Below are 26483 nucleotides of genomic sequence, written 5' to 3' on the forward strand. Positions count from 1 at the left end.
CCGACCACTATGGTAACTTGGTTGGCCATGGAGAGCTTTGTATCAATTTTTATGCCCAGACTTTTTACAACATGCTCTGGTGTGGGGGTGGCACCCAGCTCTTGAGGCCAGAAATGGTCGCTCCAGGGGTTGTCTTTCGTGGGGATGACAAGTACTTCCGTTTTATCAGGGTTGATTTGAAGTGACTTTGTGACATTTTGTGTACAGTTAGTGGGCTTTCAGTCTGCCATTAGCTAGCTTCAGCATCACTTTAATTGGCTTTGTTCCCGTTTCTCTCAACATGCCTGTGTCTTCCTGTGCTATGTCCTACGCCCCCGCTGGAGCATGGAACAAATGTGTGACCTTCCACTGCTCCTGTTTTTTAATCTACTTTTTTACTTCTTTTCCCTCCCATCTCATGCCCACATACTCCCCACCCACCGTCCCTGTTTCATCTCGCTCCTCCACTTCCCTGTTATATCTCCCTCCACATTGCCCTCATGTCTCTTTCTTCTCCCCCCGGTCAGCCTGCACCTAAAGATATCGGGTATCACTCACTTCTGAATACGTTATAAGACGTGTGCGTTTTAACGAAATACGATTAATGTGCAGGCACTTCAAAGATATTTCAGACAGCGAGCACCGAATACCATTGAATTAAAAATTATTTATTCATAGCAAAGTGTTCTTCACCCTGTTTTCAAAAAAAAATGTTTCGAAAATCTGATCATGATTTTCGAGTTTCTGATTATATAATTTTCCATTTGCACACTGTACGGGTTCTATAAGCCTCTTATTACATAGTCTTCCTGTATGTAGCCTAGCGCAAGTTTACGTGTCAGGTCACCGCATAAGCAATGGGAAAATGTCACAGATGTTTGTAAGCGTGGCGGCCACCTTGGCATAACACATTTTTTTTTGTCGCTTAAACTGGACCCAAAGGTCCAGATCACTTTACGTGAGCACCAGCTACATTGCACACATTCAGTTTCTTGTAGGCAGGATTTGATCAGAATCGGAATATGTTCAGCCGACGTTGAGTCTCAAACCTGATTCCTCAACTCCAAAGTTGGCAGCCCTGGCCATTACACCACATCTTCTCCCTTCTGATCAGAAACACAAATGGTCTTCTGGTTTCAACGTACCACCATGTATTTGCATGCTAAATACACAAGATTTTCTATTGATCTAGTTATTGTAGTTATTGATTGCACTGTAAACGAGATAAAGTGTTGTGTGGTTTTAGTAAAAATACTTAAAACATTTTTCATCAAAAAGGAGCATTGCAGAAAATAATGTACAAGTTACATTTCCTCTTCTCATAAAAATGTGTAAGTTGCCTACACTGTCTCCTTAGCTACCGCCAGCAACATGTTCATCGGGCATCCCTAGATATATTGACCGTGCTCTGTGTGACTTGGTATGCCACACTGCACTTCCCGTTTGCTGTTATTTTTGGTCTCTTTTTTTGCTTTCAGTCCTGTTTTGGGCTGCCGTTAGCATGTATGATAAAAAAATGTTTAAAAACAACAAAAAGGTGCCTCATTAGATATAATGGTATGTTTTCCAGAATTTATTAAAAATAAACTTGACTCATATTTTACAGTATTTGGTCCTGTTCTCCAAACACACCGGCCTCCCACTCACAACTCTCTCCCTGTCTAGTTTTATTGTCTGCATCAGCTTGAGGCATAGAGAATGCACAGGGTGTCCCAAGAGTGTTGAGCTGCCTTTGAGATGCATAGTGACATTTCTATCCATGAAGACCCTTTGATATTCAGAGTATATGTCACACCTTAGAATAGTGTGTGCTTAGATGTCTGTGTTTGGCTGAGGGCAAATTACTATTAAGTGAGAAGTTTCATAAAGCATTTCGTGGCAGTAAGACCTGAATTATCTTATGGATTGAATGTTGAAAGTTATTTTCTTCCCTCTTCCATTTCCTGGAGTTGGCCGCAGCTGCAGGCCACAAGGCAGGAGCTTGCCCCTCCTAAGGGCCACTGGGCCAGGACTTCTACCTAGTTGGACGGTTTGGTGCCCCCTGCGATGTTATTGTGCATGCCCTGAGGTCACATCCAGTACCTGTCCCAGCTTCCTGTTGGAATCATTGCAGGATCAGAGTGGCAGGTACCGTAGAGTTAGAGTCCTGGTGGGAATCAGATCGTCCACCGGATTGGTTTCCTACTATCGCAGAACTGCACTGAGCAGCTTAGCAGATCTGCAGCAGCACATAGAGTCAACTCTAGCAAAGCAAGGGTGTAAGAAATTGAAGTATCTGATGGAGACATCTAGATGCAGATTCCTCACCTTAAATTTCCCATGCGCCACACTGGATTCGGAAGATTTTTGCACAAGCAGTAACCCTGCGTTGGTGGCATTGCTTGGCTCTGCTTGGCGTCATTGGCGTTGTCTGTGCCAGAAGTGACATCTGCATCACCTATATAGGCGCTAACTTGGCATGCTGACATCAGTTCCTTTCGGTCTGCGCCAGTTAGCACTGATCCAGAGAAAGAGCTTCCCCCCTGCTGCTTTGTGACAGGCTTTTTTCAACGTTTTGTCGGATTCTATATTGAGGAATTTTCCCTCCTGGTGTGTTGAGGGAATGTATTCCAGGAAGACTGGTTTTAAACCATGTGGCACCTGTCATTGTCCCACGTTGGTTACAAACCCACACCTCATGTGTCTATGGTATCTCAAGCGTGACCATGTCTCCAAGTTGTGCTTGGACTGCCGGGCAATGGCACAGAAGGCTTTGAGGCAGTGGTCCCTGAAGCTGCTAGTGCCCCAGCCGCATCACGTTACTCCTTGGAGATCTCTGTCCCGATTAAGAGGGGCGTCGCGGAACCGCCCAGGAGCCCCAAATCATCTTACTCCCACTCCAGGTCATCAGGACTTTCAGGGAAGAAGCACAAGAAACCCAAGAAGTCAAAGCGTGCTTCAACATCCCCTCGTCCGCCGGCTGGCGCAACGAAGGAGCATTGTCGTTTGAGGCCGGGTTCTCCGAAATGGTTGTCTGGCACGACTCTGAGCCTCTCACTTTTTAAGGAGCCAGAGAGACCCCTGCTCAGATGTGAGAACTTTACGAGGGCATGCGCTGCGTATTTGAGCTGTCCGACCCTTCCGGCACTCCTTTTGGCAAGCAGGGTTGGAAAGGGGGACCCCACCAGGTTGTGCACTGACAGCTGTGGCCTAGGCTCTGACGGACGCCATGGATCCGATATTGGATCCAGCCCGGTCCGATCGTGCCACAGCGACCTAATCAGACGCTGATGCTCCCAACTCCACCAGCCCCTTTTATATCCACAAATCTGACACAGAGCTGGAACGGCGTCAGTCAACACCTATTCCGGTGCCAACAGGACCCATGCGCCCTAGGTCGATACCTCAGCCCTATTCTGAAGGGCTAAACTTCGGGGTAGAATGGGAGCATTCAACGCCACCTACTGGTGCAGAGGGGTACTGCTTGTGCTAAAATCTTCCAAAACCAATCTGACGTCTGGGAATTTCAAAGGTAAGGAATCTGTGGCTAGATATGGTCTCTACCAGATAATATGTTACCAAAGGTAAGTAACTTGTTTATTAGTTGAGGGGGGGCGGGGGTGAGGACTCATATCAGGTAATCACGATCCTTGTCCGGGTGAACCACAAAAGTCGCCAAATAAACTTGTGCTTAATCCTCTGGTAGCTTGGCACATAGCAGTCAGGCTTAAATTGAAGGCAATGTGTACATTGTTTATGTAGTGTTCAAAAAGTAATACAGTGAAAGTACAACAAAAGAAAATCGAAAACGAAATTAGAAAATGGAGTGCAATTTTAATAAATAAAAATACACTGTACCAAAAATCCAATAAATAGAACCAGAGTTATGAATTTTTTAAATTTAAAGTTTTAAATAGCGCCAGAAAGACATAAGCGCCAACCGTGGTAACCTAGTTGTACTTGACCGGTAGAAGGGTAAGGTTTAAGGCTGACCTCAATGGCGAGTGGGTCCAATCCAAAGAGCTGGTTCTTCCCTGTGAAAAGTTTTACCTCCAGTCTCTTGGGTGGATGCCAGAAATCTTCTGTGGGGCAAGGCAGCAGGATATGGCTAAAGAGGGCTTCACACAATCAGATTGTCACTGGACGAGGTCTTGCTGAAGCTGTTGACTTTAGGGTAGGAGAAATTTGGATTTCGTGCTCAGAGAAGTTCCCTCACTGGTCAGATACTTTTTCGCGCCTTTGCGCCATGAAAATTACTACCTTTGGACGTAGTCACTTTTTTCTTCCAGCGAGGCAAGGCTGCAGGCAATAGCCGAAGTGTTCTTCGTGAGGCCATATACCTTTTTGGCGAATTCCCATTGAAGCAGATTTGCTTTTGAGGAGAAGAATGTAGCGAGAGCAACTTGAATCAGTGTCCCAGCAATGATTGAGCTTCGTCAGAGCGGCTTGGCAGGTTGGTCCCAGTCCCTCATCGGTTCCCAGAGCAAAAGGTTTCCAAGTGTCTGGTTTCATAAATCCTCAGGAGGAATACAGTTTGACACCAGTCAAGGGTCCAGGACCTTTGGGACAGCACTTGGTGGGGGGGGGGGGGGGGGGGGTCAGGGCTCATTCTAGCAGAGAGCAGCAACAGGGTCCATGGCAGGGCATTGCCACATTTATGCCCAGTGCTAGCCTGTGGATGGGGAAAACTCCTGGCCACTCACTAACCAATGTGATAAAAGTACCCACTTTTGCAGCACTTTGTGTGTTATACAGTAACCTATCACACAGTACCCCTTTTTTCCTAAAACCAACAAGGCAGACCCTTTCTTCCCCTGATCAAATCTCCCTGTGCCCACCCTAGCTGTGGCTATGGAAATGGGCTAACCCTCCCTTGTAGTCACTCTAAGCCAGTTCTGCGACAGCTCCCCAACCCATTGGGTTTTGAGCCAGGCTGACTAGAAAGATAAGGGGGGGGCAGGGCTATTTGTGAGCTACATCTACAAGTGACAGGGTAGGCATCCTTTAAAGCTCAGGAAGTGGCTAGACACAACTTACCCCGCTACTATCCCAGAATCCTGGCTTATGGAATGTGTGGGCTTGAACTTGCCTTGCAGTTCAGAAAATCAGTTGTTAGGCTGTATTTGAGTTGCTTACACCAAGTAAACCTTGGCTAAAGGAGATTTTGATTTCATGGCAAGTTATTTTATTTTAACAACCTTGATTTTACGATGTTGATGATTGGATAAGATCTACATGTAAAAAGTAAGCACCTCAATACCCCTGACCACTTTAGAGCTTTTATAGGGGGAACAGCATTGATCATACCATGCGACCACAAGCCGTTAATTAGGTTATTGACAACCGAAGGAACTGTCAGTGCTTTGGCCAGAAAGGCGAGACTATATGTGCAAATGCAGGATTATGTTTACAAAATTATATATGTGCCTGGGAAGATCAATGTGGTAGCTGACTGTCTTTCTCGTATGCCTGCTCCATTAGAGGAAAGTATGGGTGATGTATGGGAGGATTTTCAGGTTGCGCTGTTTCATGATTGTGGTACACCAGCAATAAAGAGAGATGAATGGGCGGTGGAGTATAGGAAGGATAGTGTGCTGCAGGAAGTGTCTAGTTTCATTCGTGGTGATTGGTCTAGAATTGAGCTCCTGAACAAGGATGTGCGACTTTATGAAGAAATTAGATCAGAACTTTCTATTGATAATAAGTTAATTTTTAGAGAGGACAGGATCTTTCCTCCTTTGGGGGCCCGTGAAACTACTTTGATGTTGTCTCATAATAGCCATTTTGGTGGTGTTAGAACCAAATCAGTGGTGAAGAAATACTTTTAGTGGCCAGGGATGGATTTGACTGTGGAAGGTTTGTCAGGGAATTCCCTAGGTGCTTATTTCTGAAGGAATTCCTTTTACAATTCTGAGTGACAATGGTGTGCAATTTGTATCCAAGGTATCCTGGGAATATTTTGAAAGAGTTGGAGTTATCCACAGGACCACATCACAGTACAATCCCAATGGTAATGACATGGTTGAGAGATTCAACAGAGTCATCAAGGGAGTGATTCAGTCAGCCATGTCATGCAACAGTGATTGGGAGGTACAGGTGAAGCTGCGGTGGGCTTAGGAGTAACAACTAATGATGTCACTGGATTATTACCTTTTGTAAAGATGGGGGGTTAGGCGGGGGAGTGGGATCCTAGGGCAAAAGCTAACCCCAGTTGGTTGAATGATGGGAGCGTAGAGAGTTGGTCAACTGAGCTGGTGCGAGGAAGGTTACTGGTGATGAATTGCAAAAGTAAATATTACTACGATGACAAGTATGGGGCTAAAATAGTGAATGTAAAAGTAGGGGATTGCGTTGGTATCAAGAAGTCTGGTAAGTTTCCCAAATGGGCAAGTCAGAATTTTGATCCTGAGATGGTAGTGCACGTATTGCAAAATGCGGTCAGAGAACAAAGTGGCAAAGTATGTGTAATGATGAGAAGTCCACACGTTGAGTAGTATTTAGTGATGCAGTATGGTATATGAGAGTAGCCGTAGGAAAGGATTTTTAAGAGATTTCTGGGCAAGATCGTGATTGGATAGAGGGTCCCAAGATCCGGGATTTATCAGAGGTGGAATGATCGGTTTCCGGTGCAGGGATAAGTAGAAACAATTTGGTGGGTGAAAGGTCTGGTTAGGAAGGTGGAATACTCGACAATGAGAGTGGAGAACCTATGACGAGCACAAATGAAGTGATGGAGGAATCTTCCAGTATGGGAAGTGAGGGACCCAGCAGTATGAGCGACAAACCTTTGATTTCTGCTGCCAAGAGGGAAAGAAGGCCACCTGGTTGGTTGAAAGATTACATTGTGGAGAGGATGGAGTGATGTAATAGTTTCTTTGTTAGCTCGACTGTGTTCGGTGGTTATGTTAAAGTTGGTATGAGGTGGGTTTAGAGAGGTTGTTATGGATAGTGTTTATGGCTGTCATACGTTTTTTTATTGTATTATAGTATAATTAGAAGGGAGGGGATGTGTTATGGGCTTGGTAATGTAATAGAATTGTTGATGTAATGGAATGTGATATGTTCCACTAAGGAATGTAGCCTCTGGTGAGGCGTGGAGCACAGAAGACTGCATCCTGAAGAGTGGTGACTTGCTATCCGTTACTCTTCCGGTATAATTAATAAACATGAATATAATGGATATTGTGGCAGAGTGTTTCCTACTGTAGGCTATTGAGCTTAAATGTATTTCATACGTTCGAGACTGTTGTCTAAGGTCTTTGTAACATACACATGACTTGCGTTCCATGGGGCACCGGCAGGAGAAAAGCATCATCAACTATGACTTAATTGAAATACATTTGTTAGCTACTGTATGCCTCAACGTAAAAAAAGGAGAAAGAAGTGTTGTGATGTTCATCTCAATCCCACATATGGTGGAGATTTGTGAATAAAATTGAGTTCCTGTGCCAAACTTTAACGTGATGAATGCGGGCACGGAATTATTGGTACACCAGTGTATATTTTGGAAAGTACTGGCAGAAGGCTACATTGACCCCCCAAACTAAGGTTCTAACTCTTCAGTGATGGGTGCATTTTCAAGCATGATTATGATACACCACGAGACTTAGACGAGATGTCCTATCATAGGGATAGTAATATTGAAGCCACTGGCTCACCTGTATTTATGTCTGTTTTGTATGAAAACCAATAAACTACGTTTAAAAAAAAAATGGGTGCATTTTCAAGATTCACCATTCTACTGTTTAGGTGCAAAGAGACTGTTGGGTTATTTTTTACCAAAGATATGCCTGTTTTGTGGTTAGAACAAATCTTAACTGTAGTCTGTCGGCGATAGGCACACCTACTAAAAGTTACACTCCTCTTTGAAACTGCTCACTTTTTAATTGGAAAATAATTTTACTTTTTCTGAGTTTTTCGTCATGCCTTTTAATTTTGGTAAGTGAATTTCCTGTTCTGCATTGTAATCTTGTTAAAAGAGTCTTTACATCCTGGTAGCACTGAAGTGGGAAATGCAGAATATCATCTCTGCCCATCTTTTTGAGCCGTCCTGGAGAGCCACTTTTGAGATGGTGTAAATGGAAAAAAGGTTCTGACACGTATCCAAAGGGTGTTGCACAAATATGGGAGTGGATTGAAAAGTAGCCTTATTTTTTAAATAGTTTGGGAGCAGAAGGTTGGGAACTTTTAGATACTCTTCTGTAATTAGAGAGGCAAGTAGCGGTCTTAATAAGTTTATGGAAATTAGATCAACATTTTTTTAACCAGGATCTCCAAGATTTTGGAAATATATCACTTTGGTAAATGCAAACAAGCAGACCATGAGACTATATGAGTGTGTTACCGCTTTGCCGAAACTCGTATCAGTTTGCACATTTGGGCCACTAAGACTTGAGCGGATAAGAGATCCATTTTTGTTATTGTGTAGTTCAGAGAGAGTCTGTGAAGAATTTCGCTCCAAGACGAGCCACCTTTGAGTGAGGTTATATTAGCCATTAGAAGAGTGAGGCACATGGTGAAATGTGTAACTTAGTTGAAAAATGATGACATGTTCCATCAACCAAGGGTTTATAGAGCACGACTATTCACCCGTGAGGGTCTGAAGGCGCTGGGGGGGGGCACTGCTGCTCCCTCTGGGTATGGAGGATCATTCGAAGAGCCAGGTCTTGAGGTCCTTCTTGAACTGGGTCAGCGATGCCGATGGCCTGAGGTGAAGGGGCAGGGAGTTCCAGGTCTTGGCGGCAAGGTAGGAGAATGAACTTCCTCCGGTTCTGGCCTTGTGGATCCTGGGGACGGAGGCAAAGGGCACATTGGGCGGAACCTAGTTGTCTGGCTTGCATGAGGAAAGCGTGGCAGTAGTTCAGGTATGCTGGTCCTTTGCTGTGGAGAGCTTTGTAGGCATGTGTGTGGAGCTTGAAGGTGATTCTCTTGTTGACCGGGAGCCAGTGGTCTTGTCGGAGGTGTTGCGTGATGTGACTGCTGTGGGTGATTTTTTAGGACCAGTCTGACGGCGGCATTTTGAACTTTATGTAGTTTCTTGAGCTGTTTCTGGGTGACGCCGCCGTAGAGTGCGCCGCCGTAGAGTGCGCTGCCATAGTCTAGTCTGCTGGTGATGAGTGCTTGTGTCACAGTCTTTCTGGATTCTGTGGGGAGTTGGGCATTGATGACCTGTTCGATAAGCTTGGCTGGGAAGGAGAGGAGGGAGATGGGTCTGAAATTCTTGAGGTCTGTTCGATCTGAGGACGACTTCTTCAGGAGGGGGTTGATCTCTGCGTGTTTCCAGTCTTCAGGGAAGGTGGCGGTTTCGATGGTGCAGTTGATGGTGCGGCAAAGCTGGGGTGCGATGGCTGCAACTGTTCTGTAGAAAATGTGGTAGGAGCATGGATCCGACAGGGCTCCTGAGTGGATGCTAGTTATGGTCCTGAGTGTGTCCTCTGTTAGGAGCAGGGTCCAGCTGAGCACAGTCTTTTGGGGTGCGGCGTGTTTGCATGTGGTGGTGGCGGGTGTAGTGTCAGTGTCTGGGGCGTCGCAGCTGTCGTAGATCTGCCTGATCTTGTGGTGTTACAGAGGTCTTTGGAGGGTGGGACATCTGTGGTCTCACTGTTGAGCCTGGCACTCTCCTTGACAATGATTACACTAAGAGAAATAAGCACCTCAGAGGGTCCCCCGGAAGCAGCAATCAATGTAATTGGCCTTGGGCACACCTCCATGCAAGGAGTGAGGGCCCAACACAAAGATTAGCGGAAATTGGAGGAGGTTCCTGCCATCTAGGAGCCTTGGAACTGCCATCTGCGGTAGTGGAGAAGGAGGCAGCAGGAGCCTGGGACTTCAGTCCATTGTTCAGCTACCTGTGCAGTCTAATCTCTGGCACAGAGAAGCCACCGTGATCAATATATCAGTAAGTGAAAAATTTGTGGAGCCACAATGTGACTAAAGTCATGGCTTAAAACCTGCCCACAATCGGTTGTTCTCATTGTCAGGCTCATTTGTAATCTTTCGATTGCTTAGCTCCAATATGCTTCCCTTCCTTTCTTGTGTTAGCTCCTCCCTGGAGCGTGGACCAAGTACGTTTTCCTCCTTGGATTTTTGCAACGCACAATTCTTTTTATTTTATAAGCGTTTCAATATTATTCCTGGAAATGCAATGTGCTTTCCTACTTTTTAACACAGGCATACAATTTATTTAATTTGCTTTCCCAATATCTGTCATCTCTATTGATATAGAAGTACTGCCCCATGGACAGAACACTTTTTAACTGTGCTTGAAAGAAATACTATGCTGCCATTGCCAAAGCTAAAAGCCTCTATTACACGGAGCAAATTGCCCAGTTTGGCAATAATGCCAAAGAAATCTCCGCCATTGTTCATACTCCCTCGCCCGCATGGTATGAGGAACTCTCCAGCTTTTTCATTAATAAGGTTCATTCTATACAAAACCATTTTTGCGCCGGGGATTGTCAGCTTGCAAAAATAATTCCTCCCTTGCCGCCGTCCACCTCCGCCAAGCTTTTAGCCTTTGAACCTGTATTTGCAAGGGACTCCCTTGCAGTTTTAAAAACCCTTAAATCCATTTCTCTGACCGATCCGTGCCCAGCCAAATCGTTGGCCGGTGCTTCTGAGGTGATCAATCCTATGATTAATTCTTTGCTCAACCTATCCCTAACATCGCCATTGTTCCCTCCTTCCTGGAAACAGGCGATGATTGTGCCTCTTTTTAAAAAAAACCTGCGCTGGATTCCACCCTCCCCTCCAGCTACCTACCTATCTCCCTGGTGTCACTAAGGTTCTTGCCAAACTGGTCAATTAACAACTCTCGGAACAACATGATCTTCTGCACCTGGCACAAACCGGTTTTAGATCCTCCTACATAACGGATTCCTTTCTGGTCGAAATTTCTAAGGCCATATGTGAAACTAGAAGCTGGGGCAGGGCTGCCCTCGTCCTTTTGGACCTGTCAGCGGCATTTGATACTGTGCCACATTCCCTGATCCTGGCTCATCTTCAAGAAATCAGTGTGGTAGGGTCAGCAATGAATGGCTGAAATCCTACATCGAGGGTAGAACTCCACAAGTCTCGATTCTGCCCCCTGGAATCTAACAACCAGGGTCTCCCAAGGCTCCGTTTGAAGCCCACTGTTGTTCAATATTTATGTGAGTCCCTTTGTCTGGCTGGCAGTGGATAAGGGTGCTAAAGTCATCGCGTATGCTGATGACACCCAGCTTATATTCACATCCACCACCGTCCATTTTAAAACTTGTCTGGCTGCAGTTTTTCATTGGCTCACCTCACTCAGCTGAAGTGCAACAAGGACAAAACTGAGATTCTTCTCTTCAGTAATTAGTACCCTCTATTCTGGCACTTCTTTTGGCCGAATGAGTCTTCCCTGCCAAATCCTCTGGGTAAACCCATCAAGAATTTAGGGATTTGGTTTGACAAAAAGCTGTGCTTTGGCCCTCAGATAAACAAATTCCCAGGAAAGTGCTTTGGTATTTTGAAAGCACTGAAAAAATGTCTTCCTCTTCTCTCGCTCTCAGCTAGGCAAACAGTTACCCTTGCCTTGATCACTTCTCACACTGACTATGCTAATGCACTGTACGTAGGTTTGTCTGCTAACTTACTGAATAAACTTCAGGTTGTTTAGAAAGCCGCAGCCAGAACTCTTCTGAACCTCTCTAAGAGGATCAGCAACAGGCAATAACTCCATAGCCTGCACTGGTTGCCAGTGAAATTTAAGTAATTGGTCATTGGTCATGTAGCTCTCTATGGGCCTGGCCCAGTGTATTTGAGAGCACAATTCAGGTTCTACGGCCCTGCTAGGCAGTTGCGCTCCTCTTCAAAGTATATGGCATGCACGCCTAGGTTCCATCGACAAAGGATAGGGGGCAGCTCGCTTTCATGTATAGCTGCTGCTGCCTAGAATCAACTCCCAGTTGAGTTACGTGCTCTTCAGGATCCCAAGATCTTTAGGAAGAGACTGAAGACCAAAAAACAAAAATAGTTTGTTCCTCTGTTTACCACTTTGCTGTGCATGCGCCAGGACACTTCTTGGAGTAGCTGTGTGCAATATAGTTACTGTTAACAAAACATAACATGCTTTAGTTACTTACACTCACAATTATAGTACTCTACACCACTCTATTCCACTCCACTGCATGCTACTCTACTCTAAACCAAACCACACTACACTATGCCACTCCAGTCTATGCCACTCTACTCTTCTGTACACCGCTCAACACCACAAACTTTTTAGCTGCTGTACAACCTGGCTAAAATACATTAGCAAAGCTGATAGCGCTCATTTTGACGACCCCAATTGCACTTGCTATTTTTTTTTTCTTCCAGCTGGGCCCAAAACAAATGCGAAATTAAAGAGCCTCAGCCCTCCTTTTATCCAAGTATAATCCAGCTAGAGCCTAACTCCTAGTTGCCAATGCAATGGAAAAACAAAGGCACACATCTTTTTATCACATACCAAGTACTGAAGGGGCACTAGGATTGGGAGGCTGATTTTTTACTTGTACAACCCTTATATGTAAGAGATATGCATGCACTGTAAGAATGTGAGATGGATTAGTATGTACAAGTATTTATAGGCATAACAATTTAAGTAGCACTTACTAGTTTTTTATTTAATACTTTTATTACTACTCCGAATGTAGGGTGTCAGAGAGCTTTTCATCACATTCACAGACTATACATTGACAATAAATCAGACTAGTGTGTAAATCATTTGTTGTATGAGCCATTTGTTATATGAGCCTGGGTTTAGACATCCTCTTTGCTGGTATGGATTATATGTTAAAATTGAATAGCCTGGAGAAACACAAAATCAGCATTTTAAACGTAACCCAGTGCTTGGGGTAGGTAGTCTGTACTGATGAGACTTAAATACTACGCAAAGAAACCCTTTTTAGCAGCCTTTTTATCACAAATTAAGAAAGAACCGAATAAGTATATTAAACCATCACTTGCAGTTTGCACGAAGGTACTTGATGCTGGTTCATAGCTTACTGTGCTATATCAGAGGGCTTGCAGTTTATGAACTGCTGAATGTAATAAAAGGACCTGTGTCAAAAGCAGTGTCCCACTTATCTACCTATATATCAGAATAGTCTGTTGTCTGCATGTTTCACAAAGTGCTTTACTGGAGACATTAGCCCCCTATTCTACAATGAGTCGAAATGGTGACTTGACAAAACATAGATCTCACCAGCAAGTGCTCTAACCCCCAGATTGATATTCCCTGAGATGTACTGGGCACACAAAGTTCCCAGCAGCAGGTACCTTACCCCCACAAGATATTTTAAAATGATGCCTTTGCAACCAATTAAGACAGAACAGATTTACTGCCATGTTTCTCCTTGTTTGCCAGATAAAAAAAAAGTATAAATTGACTGTCTGACTGTTTTTCGTGATTCCACCCCTAGTGACTTTTTTTTTTGCCTCACCTTGACCCTCCTTGTATGGGTAACGTTTTCCCAAGTTCCAGTACTACTAAGGCAAGAACAATTTGCATTGCCAATGCATATTGCCACGTTGGTCAGTAGCTTGATTGAGGAATAATAGCTGCAAGCATAAAAGCGTGAGACTGCTTTTTAGGTCTCGCACCAAGCGTTGCAGTGCGCAGAGTTGCTCGCGCATCGCCAGACATTTAGTAGGTAAAAATGGGGTTTCAGAAGCTGACCAAGGATTGGCACACGCATGAGCGTGTGCTTTTCATTTTGGGGCATGTTATTGGCCTTTGCATGCGTGTTTTTTACAGAGCCAGAACGCAATAGGCCAAAGGCGGGCCCATTGCTCCGCCCATGCCTATTGGTGTCTAACGCGCACCAATAGCCATGTGGTTTCAATTATCGTGCCCAGACACGGGCGCGATAATTGAAACCACATGTTTCGCTGTGGCGCGCGCGCGCACCACTCGCGGTGTGGTTTTTTTAGTTTTTTTTTACAAGCTTTCATGGCGCAGCTGTCTAGTTTAAACTAATGTTAGCTGATAAATCATGTTTGTGAGAATGAGGGTTTTTCTGTAGTAAGTGTTATGCTTTGCAGTTAATTTATTTACGTAAAGAGCGCAGATAAATAATGGTTAGACAGTATAAGTGTTTTTAATTTAAAGACATTGTAGCCACTCTAATACCTTCCGCTTCCGGAAGTCTGCCTGAACCTTCCAAAGCTGTCTCTGGCAGAGAAGGACTCCCCCCATGACGCCGCTGTGTGTCTGTCTACCGTGTCCTGGGATCAAATCCCCCGGAGCTAGCCCAGCGTTCATCCTTACCTTGATGGACCCAGCCCCGGGGCTTCCATCTTTCTTCCGAGTCCCGTTACCTCGAAGAAGTTTTCTTTCAGAATCGACCCATTTGTTCGTGTTGCCCTGAGGGCTGCGCTTCAATTCCCCGCGCAACCTCCGTCCTAGACAACCTGCAAGTGATTTTCGGAAATCTGAAGATGGTAATGGTAATTAGGACAGTGCAACAAGTGCAGTATCCCGGTAGACTAGAGGGAGAATGTACGGCTAGAAGGACACACGGGCAGTGCATAGCGCTGGACCGAGGAAGCCGCGGGTAATGAGATTGTTAACAGGTAACAGAAGGCGGGCGCCACCCTCCGACTGCACGCGGTCCTCTAGCTGCTAGTTGAGCTGTCTGATCCGCAGTGCACTGCTTAATCTGAACACAACCAGGGCTCGGGTCGAAGACTATGCAGGTGGGTGGGAGTGGATAATTAAAAACCTGAAATGCGCAAGAAAACTCAGCGCGAGATCATGAAAGTGGCCGTTTACTTGCTATAGAATTTCAATGTGTGAACCTGGCAGAACTGACTGCCGCCCGAGCGTCCGACTGCTGACAGCGGAGTCTGACACATCTAGGGCACTGCTGCAGTGTTCCCACTCCGAGGCACGCTTGGACTGTGGGGTCGCTAGTGGCTTCAAAAGGCTCGTGAGCTGGCCACCCACCAAAGTTTCACCAGGCAGACTAGGGAACCAAAACGAGCCTGACCACTGCAAGGCTAGGTTGTGGGAAGGAGCAGTGGGGGGGATCCTTCCTTCCTCCCCCAAAAAAACAAGCATTTGCAATGCAATAGGTTTCGCATATACGCTAGTTTAAGCTATTGGCATTGTAAATGACAATGCCTTTTGTTTTAAAAACCAAAACATAAATAAAAGGATTTGTCATTTGACTTGAAATTAATTTTTCTCTTCAAGAACACGCGCCGTACATCATCATCAAGAAAGTCAAGGTACTCCCGCTAAGCTTCCCGGAGCTCCTGGTCATCAAAGCCCACCACATCCATTGCTATAGAACAATCGCGCTTTGTAAACCGTTCTCAGTTGCTCGAGGTGAGCGCGATGACGTAACGCTCTAAGTAGGCCCGTGGGTTGCTCTTGCATAAAAAGGTTCAACATGGCATTAACTCTAATTGGCCATTTTGCACCTGGATCACACATAATTTTCATTCCTTGCTTTTTTAACCATCGTTTTGCATTCTGGGACTTGTAGTTCTATGTTGCTATTCCAGAGACAAACGTACAAACGCCATAAATAAGTTTCAATCCAGGGCACAAGTCCTGTAAAAAGAAGTGGGGGGACGCAGACGTCATGACAGAAGCTGGAACAAGATCACGGCAGACCAGCTCGCCACCTCCCTGAGCCAGCACCCTCCTGCCAGCTCAGCGAACCCCAGCCAGGCCGCCGACAACCTCACGAAGTGGATCAGCAACTGCGCGGACGAACTCGCCCCACTGAGGACCCCGCCTAGCAGACCCGGCAGCAAGAAGGCCCCATGGTTCACCGACGAACTCAAGAGCTCCAAGAAGAACTGCCGAGCCCTCGAGAAAGTCTGGAGAAGGGAACCGACACCAGACAACAGGACCTCCTTCAAACTTGCCACCCGGAAACACCACCAGCTGATCCGCGCCGCCAAGAAAACAGCATTCAAGGACCGGTTGGACAACAACGCACACAACTGCAAGGAACTCTTCAACATCGTGAAAGAGCTTTCCAACCCCAGCGCAGGAAACAACGACATCACCCCATCGCAAGACCTCTGCAACTCCCTCGCTTCATACTTCCACAACAAGATCGCGGACATACACAACAGCTTCAACAACCAACCAACGCACACCAGGACCGAACAACCACCCCCCACCACCACCCTCCACGCCTGGACCCCGATCAGCACCGAAGACACCATCCGCACGATGAACTCCATCCACTCCGGATCACCGACCGACCCCTGCCCTCACCACGTCTTCAACAAGGCCGACGCTGTCATCGCACCCCACCTGCGAGACATCATCAACACATCCTTCGACACCACCATCTTCCCGGAGAGCTGGAAGCACGCCGAACTCAGCGCTCTACTCAAGAAACCAACAGCGGACCCCACCGACCTCAAGAATTACCGCCCCATCTCGCTCCTCCCGTTTCCAGCCAAAGTCATCGAGAAGACCGTCAACAAGCAGATGGCCGCCTTCCTCGAGACGAACGGATCCCTCGACCCCTCACAGTCCGGCTTCCGAGCCAATCACAGCACCGAGACCGCCCTCATCGCCGCCACCGATGACATCCGAACCCTGATGGACAATGGAGAAACAGCGGCCCTCATCCTCCTAGACCTCTCCGCGGCTTTCGACACGGTCTGCCACCGCACCCTAGTGCAGCGTCTCAACAACGCCGGAATCCAGGGGAAGGCACTGGAATGGATCATCTCCTTCCTCGACGGAAGAACACAGAGAGTCCGCCTACCACCGTACAAGTCAGAGGCCTCCGAAGTCATCTGCGGCGTCCCCCAAGGATCATCTCTGAGCCCCACCCTCTTCAACGTCTACATGAGCCCCCTCGCGGCCATCGTACGCAAACACAACCTCAGCATAATCTCCTACGCCGACGATACCCAGCTGATCCTCTCCCTGACGAACGACCCCGCCGCCGCCAGAGCCAACCTGCACGAAGGGATTAAAGAGGTAGCCGAGTGGATGACGACCAGCCGCCTGAAACTGAACTCAGACAAGACGGAGGTCCTCATCCTGGGCTCCTCACCCTCCGCCTGGGACGACTCCTGGTGGCCCCCCGCCCTGGGCACCGCACCCGAACCGACAGACCATGCACGCAACCTGGGCTTCATCCTGGACTCCTCCCTCTCCATGACCAGGCAAGTCAACAACGTCTCCTCGGCGTGCTTCAACATCCTACGCATGCTACGGAAGATCTTCTGGTGGATCCCCACCGAGACCAGGAAGACCGTCACCCAGGCCCTCGTCACCAGCCGACTGGACCACGGCAACGCCCTCTACGCCGGGACCACCGCCAAGCTCCAGAAGAGACTCCAGCGGATCCAGAACGCCTCAGCCAGACTCATCCTCGACATCCCACGAACCAGCCACATCTCCGGACATCTGAGAGACCTTCACTGGCTCCCCGTCAACAAAAGAATCACCTTCCGCCTCCTCACCCACGCACACAAAGCCCTACACGACCAAGGCCCGAGCTACCTCAACAGCCGAGTCAACTTCTACGCTCCCAAACGCCACCTCCGATCAGCCAACCACGCCCTCGCCGCCGTCCCCCGCATCCGAAGAGCGACTACAGGAGGAAGGTCCTTCTCCTACCTGGCCGCCAAGACCTGGAACTCCCTCCCTCCCGACCTGCGCCTGACCCAAGACCACCTCTCCTTCAGGAAGAAGCTGAAGACCTGGCTGTTCGAGCAGTAGCGGCACCCCCCCCCCCCCTCCCCCCAGCGCCTTGAGACCCTACGGGTAGGTAGCGCGCTCTATAAGTGTCAATGATTGATTGATTGATTGATTGACAGGAAGTGACGTCACAAAAGGTGGCTTGCACTCAGTTGCAGTTTATAGTTATCGGGTTCCCGGTAAAATAAGTGGGGGACGCCGTCCACCCGCGTGGTACTCCGACTTGAGCCCAGTTTCAATCCTTAGGTGTGTGAGCTCACTGCATTGGAACCAGTCGCACTATGTGATTGATTTTTCCCACAGTTAAAACTGTTCTTGCTTGTGGGTATCCATCCATAGCTCAAGTTCCAACAAGGATATACCCACTCCCTATCCATCCCGCTCCCCCTCATCCAGGCCTTTTTTTTCTATTCAACATTGATTTGAATTCTGGGTACTGTGGTTTCAGATACACCCTTTTGACTTCCACCAAGATAAGTGTTCTTGGCTTATATGCCTGTACTAGCTGCAAGCATCACACGAATATAGAATCACATGAAAGGCATTAGATGAATGGAGGATACATAATTGTAACTGCATTATGGTACCATTATGTAATGGAAAGAAAGGTTCTGCTGATAAAATAAACCACATGGCGAAGGGCAAATTAGATTGTAAATTTCACAGGAACCTGAGGACGCTTCATTGGACTATAGTTGAAATGATACTAGTTATGTTTTTCTTTTTAATATTTCATATTTATTTTGATGCAGTTTGGAATAAAATAAGACATATTTCTTGAAAACAGGGAAACACTGAACATGCTGTTCAGTTGTCAGAAATAAAGTATAGTGTTTAGTTATGTTAGTAAGTAAGGGTTTGGTACAGACAAAATGCTATTGTATAGTAAGAAAATGTGATTTTACCTATGAACTGTAGTACTACATGTCTACATTTATTAAGACTGTTTTGACTGCACAGCTGTCTGCAGCAAATATTGTTGGCAATTGTATGAAATATGTATTGGCTCCATTCTAAGGAGTGTGCCCTCTCACCTCATGTTGTTGACTATTTGATATACCATTCCACCTCCCAGGAAGTGATTCTATTGCATAAGGGCTATTTTAGATTTTAAATCAGTATGCGGCTTGACACATCAAATTCTGCACCTACTACAGACATTCTACCCACAAAAACAATCATGTTTAGTTCTTTCTTCCCAGCACTGGCAAAGTCAGTAGCGTAGGCTTTAATGTGATAAACAACATTTGTGCATGCAGTGCACGAAAGCGTCGCACTCTATTATGGTGTATTTTTTTGTATGTGTTGTCTCTATGGCCTACTTCGTAATCACATATCTTTTGTTTTTGTGTGCATTTTGTGCCATAGTGGCATACTTAGGTCTTGCATCACTAAAACTGAGAGCTATTGGTGTTGCATTATTATTTGCAACCCCAAAAGCTCAAACTTTAACTAATGCGAGACCTATTGCATTGCAAATGCTTGTTCTACTACTAATCATCAGCGTATTGGATGTTATCTCCTCACTACTAACCAACCAGAGCTGGCGTTGTGTAGTTTAATGCCCTATAGTTCTAAATCGGTGAGCCCGCATGTAAACATGTCTGTTTTCTCTCTTCCACTATGGTTGTAATGCAAAATCATTCTATACCATTTCATTGTTTTGTGTGTAAATTTGGTATTAAATATAAATATGAGCTCTATATTTTTTTATTTCTATTATCACGGTTATTTTCATGCAATCCAAAAATATTTTTGTAATACAAATTTTGACTGTGTTGTTAGGAAGACTTTTTTGAACTTTTGTTTGATTTTCATTATACAGGAGAAACCTCGAGATTATTTCAAAGGACCAAGTATTACGATTGCATGCTGTCATCCCTGATTGCTGCTGGGATCCGAATTCTTTTCAGTTCCAGTCAAGAGGAAACAGCTGGTTTGCTCAAAGAACTCGCTTTGGTGGAACAAAGAAAGAAGGCTGGTATTCTGGTTCCAACAGAGGTTACAGCTCACAAAAAAGACGCCCTTCAGTTCTACCTCAGCATCCCGAATATAAATCATGTCACTGCACTAAACATGTGCCACCGTTTTGGAACTGTGAAACAGATGACTAACAGGTAATAAGGGATGCATTAAACAAACGTATGTATTATATTTAATACCTAAACACATACGGTAGATCCTGGTTGAGATACTGTTGCTTTGTAGGTAGTGAAGAATACAAAAAAGTGCTTGATGGAATGCTTAAATTAATCTCAGTCAATTGTAATTTTTGGGCCACATCCCAGTCTGTCATTATTTTACATAACATACCACTTCAGTTTAGACCCTGCGGTATGCAAATTAGTCACAGTCCTGCTCTAACAGGTACAGTCCAAGCTGAACTGCCAGACCAGGTCGTCCCTGAACCGCATCACAAGCAATCAAGACCGGCTTCGCCAAGATTTGAACTTGTTAGTTGGGTGGAGCTTGGTTCCAGGGTCACAGTGAGCATGGGACCCACGTCTGGGCATTCCCGTCACTCTGAAGTATACAAAAAGTGATTGATGGAACACATGGTATTTACTCGGGCTGCATCCCTGTCCATTGATATTTTGCTCACCAGGTCACTCCGGTTCGACCAAATTGTTCTTGACCCTGCTCCAATAGAAACCACGAAGCCCGAACTGTCAAGCCAGGTCCTCCCTGAACTGCAACACAAGCAACCCAAGTCTGGTTTCACCCTGATTGGGGCTTGTCAGTTCGGTGGACCTTGGTTCAAGTGACAAAGTGAGCACAGGACTCGACCTAATGGCCACACTTAAATGGCATTGTACTGAAGTATGCAAAAAGGTGATGGATGGAATTCTTGAATTAATCTCACTACCCTATCAATTGCCAATGGTTAGATTTTTTGGAAGCATTCCTCCCAACACCTTTTGTATGTTTAATGCAATGCACTACGTGGCAAGGGTATATGGTCAGACATGGGTCCCATAATCACTGTGCCACTGGATCCAAACTACACTTGACTGATGAGCCCAATCGAGGTGAAACCGGTCTTGAGTTGTTTGTGTTTCAGTTCATAGAGGACCCGGCCTGGCAGTTCGGCGCTAGACCATGGGTACTCACAAACTTTCTTTTGGGGGCCAAATTTGCAGTGTGGTTTGTGGCCAAGGGTTGCACAAGTGGGGGCTGGGTCACTGGGGGGTGGGGCTAGAGCAAAACAAAACTGTGACCATGAGGTTGAACATAGGCCCGTGCAGCAGACGCATTCGTCCACTGAGCTACCAGACTCGGCATACACACATGTATCTCTCTCTCTCTCGGTCTCTGTCTCTCTCTCTCTGTCTCTGTCTCTCTCTCTATTTCTATCTCTATCTAGCTATCTCTATATCTCTTTCTAACACTCTCTCTCTACCTATCTCTCTTGCTATCTCTGTCTATCTACCTATCTCTCTGTCTCTATCTCTCTGTCTCTATCTCTATCTGTCTCTGTATGTCTCTCTCTGGTTCTATCTGCCTCTGTCTGTCTCTATCTGTCTGACTCTATCCCACTCTGTCTCTATCTCTGTCTGCCTCTATCTGTCCCTTTCTCTCTCGTTCTCTGTCCAAACAGGAAGCTTCCCAAAAGGCTCTTTAAAAGTCAGCTTTGTAAGTGCTTACAGCTGACTTTTAAAGGGCCTTTTGGGAAGCTTTCCAAGGGTGCCGTGAAGTCACAGAGGCCGGTAGTAAACAAAGAAGATGGCTGCAGGAGAATACGTAGTGAATACCTATTTAATACGTAATCACTATGTATGCTCCTGCGGTCATCTTCTGTGTTTACTGCCGGCCTCACTAGAAACGTAGCCACAGCAAGGCAAGGTAAGTAGGCCGCCAATGAAGGCCTGCCGGGCCGCGGGCCGTACTAGGAGTACCACGGGGCTAGACTATTCCTTTCGGAGCAGGGTCAAGACACATTTGAATATCACTGGGACAATATTCCAGGACAAAGTAACAATGTATTCCAGCTGTACAAAAATACAAATACAGGTTGAAACTATTGCATGTGATATATAAGTTCATTTTTTTGTATTTTTACAGCTCGGTAACCGATATAGCATCCTGCGCACAAGTCAGTCAACAAAAAGCAGAGGAAATCTACCGCTACGTCCATTATGTCTTTGATTCTCAGATGTTGCCAACAACCTCAGTCAGTGGGAAAGCAAGATAGCCTTTACCACCCTTGTTGCCTCGGACTATAAAATGGCTTCTCTTTTTTAATGAATGCACTTTATTAGATACCTCTATGTAAATACTGTATGTCGTCCATATTGTAAAATATGTAAATAAATATTTACACAGACTTCTTATTTTTATTTAGATCTTTAAACAAATAGGAATGATGGAACCAGTTAGTTTGTTTGATTGCCTCTTTTAAATAGAATAATCCACATTTTCAGGGCAATGGAAATTCACTAAATCATTTACCATAATTCTATGCTCAGACCACCTTACATACAAGGACTTTAAGATTTCTGCCGGGTATTTCTCCCTTGGCTTTGTTGTTGGTTTTTTTTGTGGAAATAGCCTCTCTAACCAGCCCACCCTAGACCTGCAATCCTTTTATTTGGAGAAAATTCAAACATGATGACGGCTTTCAAAGGCACCCTTCCTGATAAACCCTCTTACAGATAAGAATAGGAGTGTTTGTTTGTTTTGCATACAAAAAGTAACAAGCACTGACTAGGTAATGTAAAAATTCAGTGCTTGTGGTTAAAAAGAATGCTAGGAGATTAACAATGACAATGGCCGCTAATAACCTTAGAGTAAGTGGGGCGGCTGGAGGGGTCCGCTGATTGGGACATGATAGGAATCTCCACCCTGGGAGACATCTGAAACAAGGATAGCCTGGTGTCCTTCAAGAGGCTTAAACAGGAACACCTAGTGGCAGACACAGAAATGTTCTGATACCTACAACTAAGACACGTGAGCACCTCCAACTAAAAAGACACAACAATACAGGCACCCTCACCACTGGAAGACCGGGTCCTGGAAGAGCCTCGAAATAAAAAATCAATCTCCCTGGTATAGAAGACAATTGTACACAACTCGCCAGATGTGATGGGCAAACTCAGAAGAGACTGGGAGAGAATTGTGGGCCCCTAGAGGACGGGGAGTGGGAAGAGGCACTGCGGGCCCCACGAGAGAGTGCTGTACGATCATGGTTTCGCCTAGTGCAGCTTCTAAAACTGCATTGATCATACTACACCAGAGAGGTACTGTACAAGATGGGGAGGGTTAGCTCCAACAAATGTATCTGAGGATGCAATGAAATAGGTGATTGTATACACACTGGTCGTGCACGAGGCTGTTGGGAGGAAGCGAGGGACAGCTGGCACGCAACAACTCATGCTAAACTAGACAGCTTGGTCGAATCGCTGGTACTTAATGTGGGGGGGGGGATAAAACCCTGCAAAAATATACCAATCTGCTACTGATGTTAGGGTTTTCCGTGGCCAAGAAATACATTGCAAGAAGCTGGGGATCACCCGACACACCAAGGGTTATCACTTGGGCAGAAGGGGATGCCTGAAAAAAATGGGAGAGGATTTGGACTCCCTGGCAACACTAAAGGGGCATGAATGTTAACCAGTGAACAGTATAAGAAGAATCTACGGATGGGGGTGGAGGTGGAGGGTGGTGGGGGTTGTGAGGAGGAAGAGGAAAGTGGTGGATCCTAGGAGAAACGAGTGAACAAGATCTGGCCATAAGGAGAAAGTAAATCCAGTCAATCCTTGCAGGAGTAAAGTCGGTCTATGATGTACTTGTTAAAAAAAATCTATTAAAATATTTATAAAAAATGTAACACATTTTCCTTTCAAGAAGGTGTCACTCTAATTACCGTCAAGGATATCCAGATACAAAATATACACTTTTTAAAATTGCTTAATTTTATATGATTCTCATGATAAAATGGAATAACGCTGTTAATATAATCTAAGCTATAATTATCACACTGAGAAACGGATGTCAAAAAGCTCTTGATATCAAATTACATTTATTTTCCACATTTGAATTTTATTTTATCTAATTTAGTGCTGATAAAGGTTTATATTATAAAATGAATTACCTGCAGTTTCGGATTGGCTCTTTTTTGTCATTAGATGCATCTCCTCAATGGGCAGTTAAACCCAAGTTGAAAACATGTCGGCTATGCCCTCTATTCCAGGAATCAAGAATATAACTTGTTACAGTGCGAGTCATTACTTCGCGGGCCATTACAAGGCGGTCGTTACAACGACCGCATTGTTACCATGCCATTACTATGCAAGTCATTACATCAACTTGCAGCAGATGACGTGCTGACATTAGAAATGTATAATTTACTATTCCAACTCCAGCTACAGTAACAGTAGGGAAGGTGTTGGAATACTAAACTATACTATTTCTATTGTTAGCACGCCATCTACTGCAAGTTGATGTAATGACTTACGTAGTAATGGCATTGCGTGGTAACAACGCGGTCGTTGTAACGACTGCATTGTAATGGCATCACCATGTGATGCCCGCGTTGTTAAGGTTATTTCCCAAGAACCAATCACTCGCTTACTCTGCAAATGCCCTACACTCCTGGAAGACCTCAGAAGATTGCTTCAGCACCTGTGGACTAAGTAGGGGTCACTGACATTACCAGGACATATTGGGGTGTGGCTCAGCTCCCACTCTGAGTATGTCGATTATGTGACGTCAGGAACAAAAGGTGTATGGAGCAAGCACGCCTCTGTCAATTGAAGGTGTAGTACGATGACCAAGATCTGTATTTAAAGTGAGTTGGATGTTGCCGGACAGTGGGGTGTGTGAGGCAGAGAGAAAGGAGATGGGGATAGAAAACTTTTCTTGAAGTTTGTGTTGGTTGGAAATAAAAATAGTCCAACAAAAAAAACAAAAGTGCATGAATGTATTCCTGAAATTAATCTGAAAGGCTTCACCCCCACAATTCCAAGTCCAGCGCTTTTCAAACTGATTCATTGCTCAGCTTCAGTACTCACTTCAGACAGCATTGCACCACTTACCTCTGTTACACAGATTCGGGGCTTACATCCGAAAATCAGGGTTCAAAACACCAAGTTTTACATTGATCTTCTCCTTCCGGGAAAGAGTCACCACCGCACAAAATGCCCACCTGACACCACTGAGATGTGCTTTCCACTTAGCTGCATAGCTCATCTGAGAAGGTTTGAAGGGTTCACACCTCTAGTACAGATACTTCATTGACTCCCATTACCTGCAAATATCTCCTTCATGAACTGGTGTGCTGCCTAGAAGTCTGTAGCGCTAACCAGCAGGCAAAGTCAAGACCTTTGGTGGCCAGTTCAACACACTCAGACAGAAATGTGAAAAGATAACATGGAAAGCATTTCTCGCTATATTCCAAGGGGCTTATTTACAGGCCCCTTGCGCCACTTTTGCGTAATTTTTCCCATGTTAAAAATGATGCAAAAGTGGCACAAGGGGCTTGTAAAGAAGCCGCCCAGAATCTGATACATCACCCCGATAGATGGTACATGCACTTTTCCCTGTCCAACCGTGAAAGGAATTGAGGACCAATCTCTTATGGTAATGGCTAACCCAGTAGTGATCTTAAACCTATCTTAACACTACTTGAAATGTGTCTCTAGTACTTGTAAGTTAAATGAACCCATCTCACCCATCATTCTTTGCGCTGTCTGCAAATCCCTATGATGCTCTCAAAGAAGTTCGGAGAGTCCTTATTTGGGAACAAATGTATTAATCAGAGTAATTGGTGTGTCAAGTAGCACCCCGTTACGTATAGAAGTCTACCCTGAGGGCCAGCTTAGATTTAGTCAGTTTAAGACATAGGTACCTTCGCACAAGCAAAACCACACTACTGCAGTAGATCCTACAAGAGGCACCTGTTCTGCCCCGACCCGGAAGTGAAGGCATTGACCCCACACATCCAAATGGGTTTCCTGGAACAGTGCTATTTTTCACCCGTTCAAAGGATGCCAAAATAAAGGGTCTCTTTTTCGGGTAACTCAAGACTCTAATGTTCCATATAATTACCTTAATCACACCCATTCCGCAGCACACGTCGTATCCTGATCAGTGATGTGTCGCTGCCTCCATAGAATCCGGCCTGGTCGCATTTGCAATGTGCCTTCAGTCTAAACTCACCAACTCATATTTGCTCCCCACACTGAACACCTCACGTACAAGGAGGGGGCCAGCATCGTTCAGCTTTTGCTCCTCTGTATGGAATGGCCTAAAAGGGTACTGACTGCCTCCGGTGGGTTAATTTAAAAGTAGCTCACAAAAGGAAATCGGAAATCAATGAATCTATAGTTACATAGATTGTACAGAGCAGACATGATCAGAGCAACAGCAAACAAGCGTTGGTTTCCCTGCCGTTCAAACTGTACTCAAATAAAACCTTCACTTATTTAAATATTTCCAGTCACAAAAAAGACCTGCTCCTGATTAAATAGTTTAAATGTCAGTCGATCGGGGGAATCAATTACTCTCAATGTCAGAGTCTTCAAAGTCAGATGTTAGGTATTTTTCATTATTAGCTTTCCTAATAGCAGCTTTCAAGAATTTCATGGGCTCTTTGGGGCGGTGGGGGAATTAAAAATGTGCAGACGGTCCTTGTAATGCAGCCTTGGTCGTGCTGGGTACAGCATGGCATGCTTGATGCCCTGTGCTCTTAGTGCTTTTTTTTAGTTGAAGTGTGCTGTCCGGTTTGCTAACGACATCTTGGGGATATTTGGAAAGCTTCCCTGGGAATGAATTCCGACAGTTTAACATTGACTTTGTGGTTTACAACTCACACGTGCTTGCATTCTATTTGTTTTAG

At 45.4% G+C, this 26483-nt stretch overlaps 1 protein-coding gene across 1 annotated transcript in view; it reads left to right on the top strand.

Annotated features, from left to right (window-relative positions):
* FANCM (FA complementation group M) overlaps positions 1-21971 on the top strand; it is an 837191-nt gene extending 815220 nt beyond the window's left edge. The window contains exons 22-23 of the mRNA XM_078659682.1: positions 19473-19764; positions 21710-21971. Coding sequence (XP_078515808.1) covers positions 19473-19764; positions 21710-21839 — 422 coding nt within the window. The 3' untranslated portion in view covers positions 21840-21971. The remainder of the gene's footprint in view (positions 1-19472; positions 19765-21709) is intronic.
* The last annotated feature ends 4512 nt before the right edge of the window (positions 21972-26483 follow it).

This window comes from Lissotriton helveticus, chromosome 9, assembly GCF_964261635.1.
Source record: "Lissotriton helveticus chromosome 9, aLisHel1.1, whole genome shotgun sequence".
In the NCBI taxonomy this organism is placed as follows: Eukaryota; Metazoa; Chordata; class Amphibia; order Caudata; family Salamandridae; genus Lissotriton; species Lissotriton helveticus.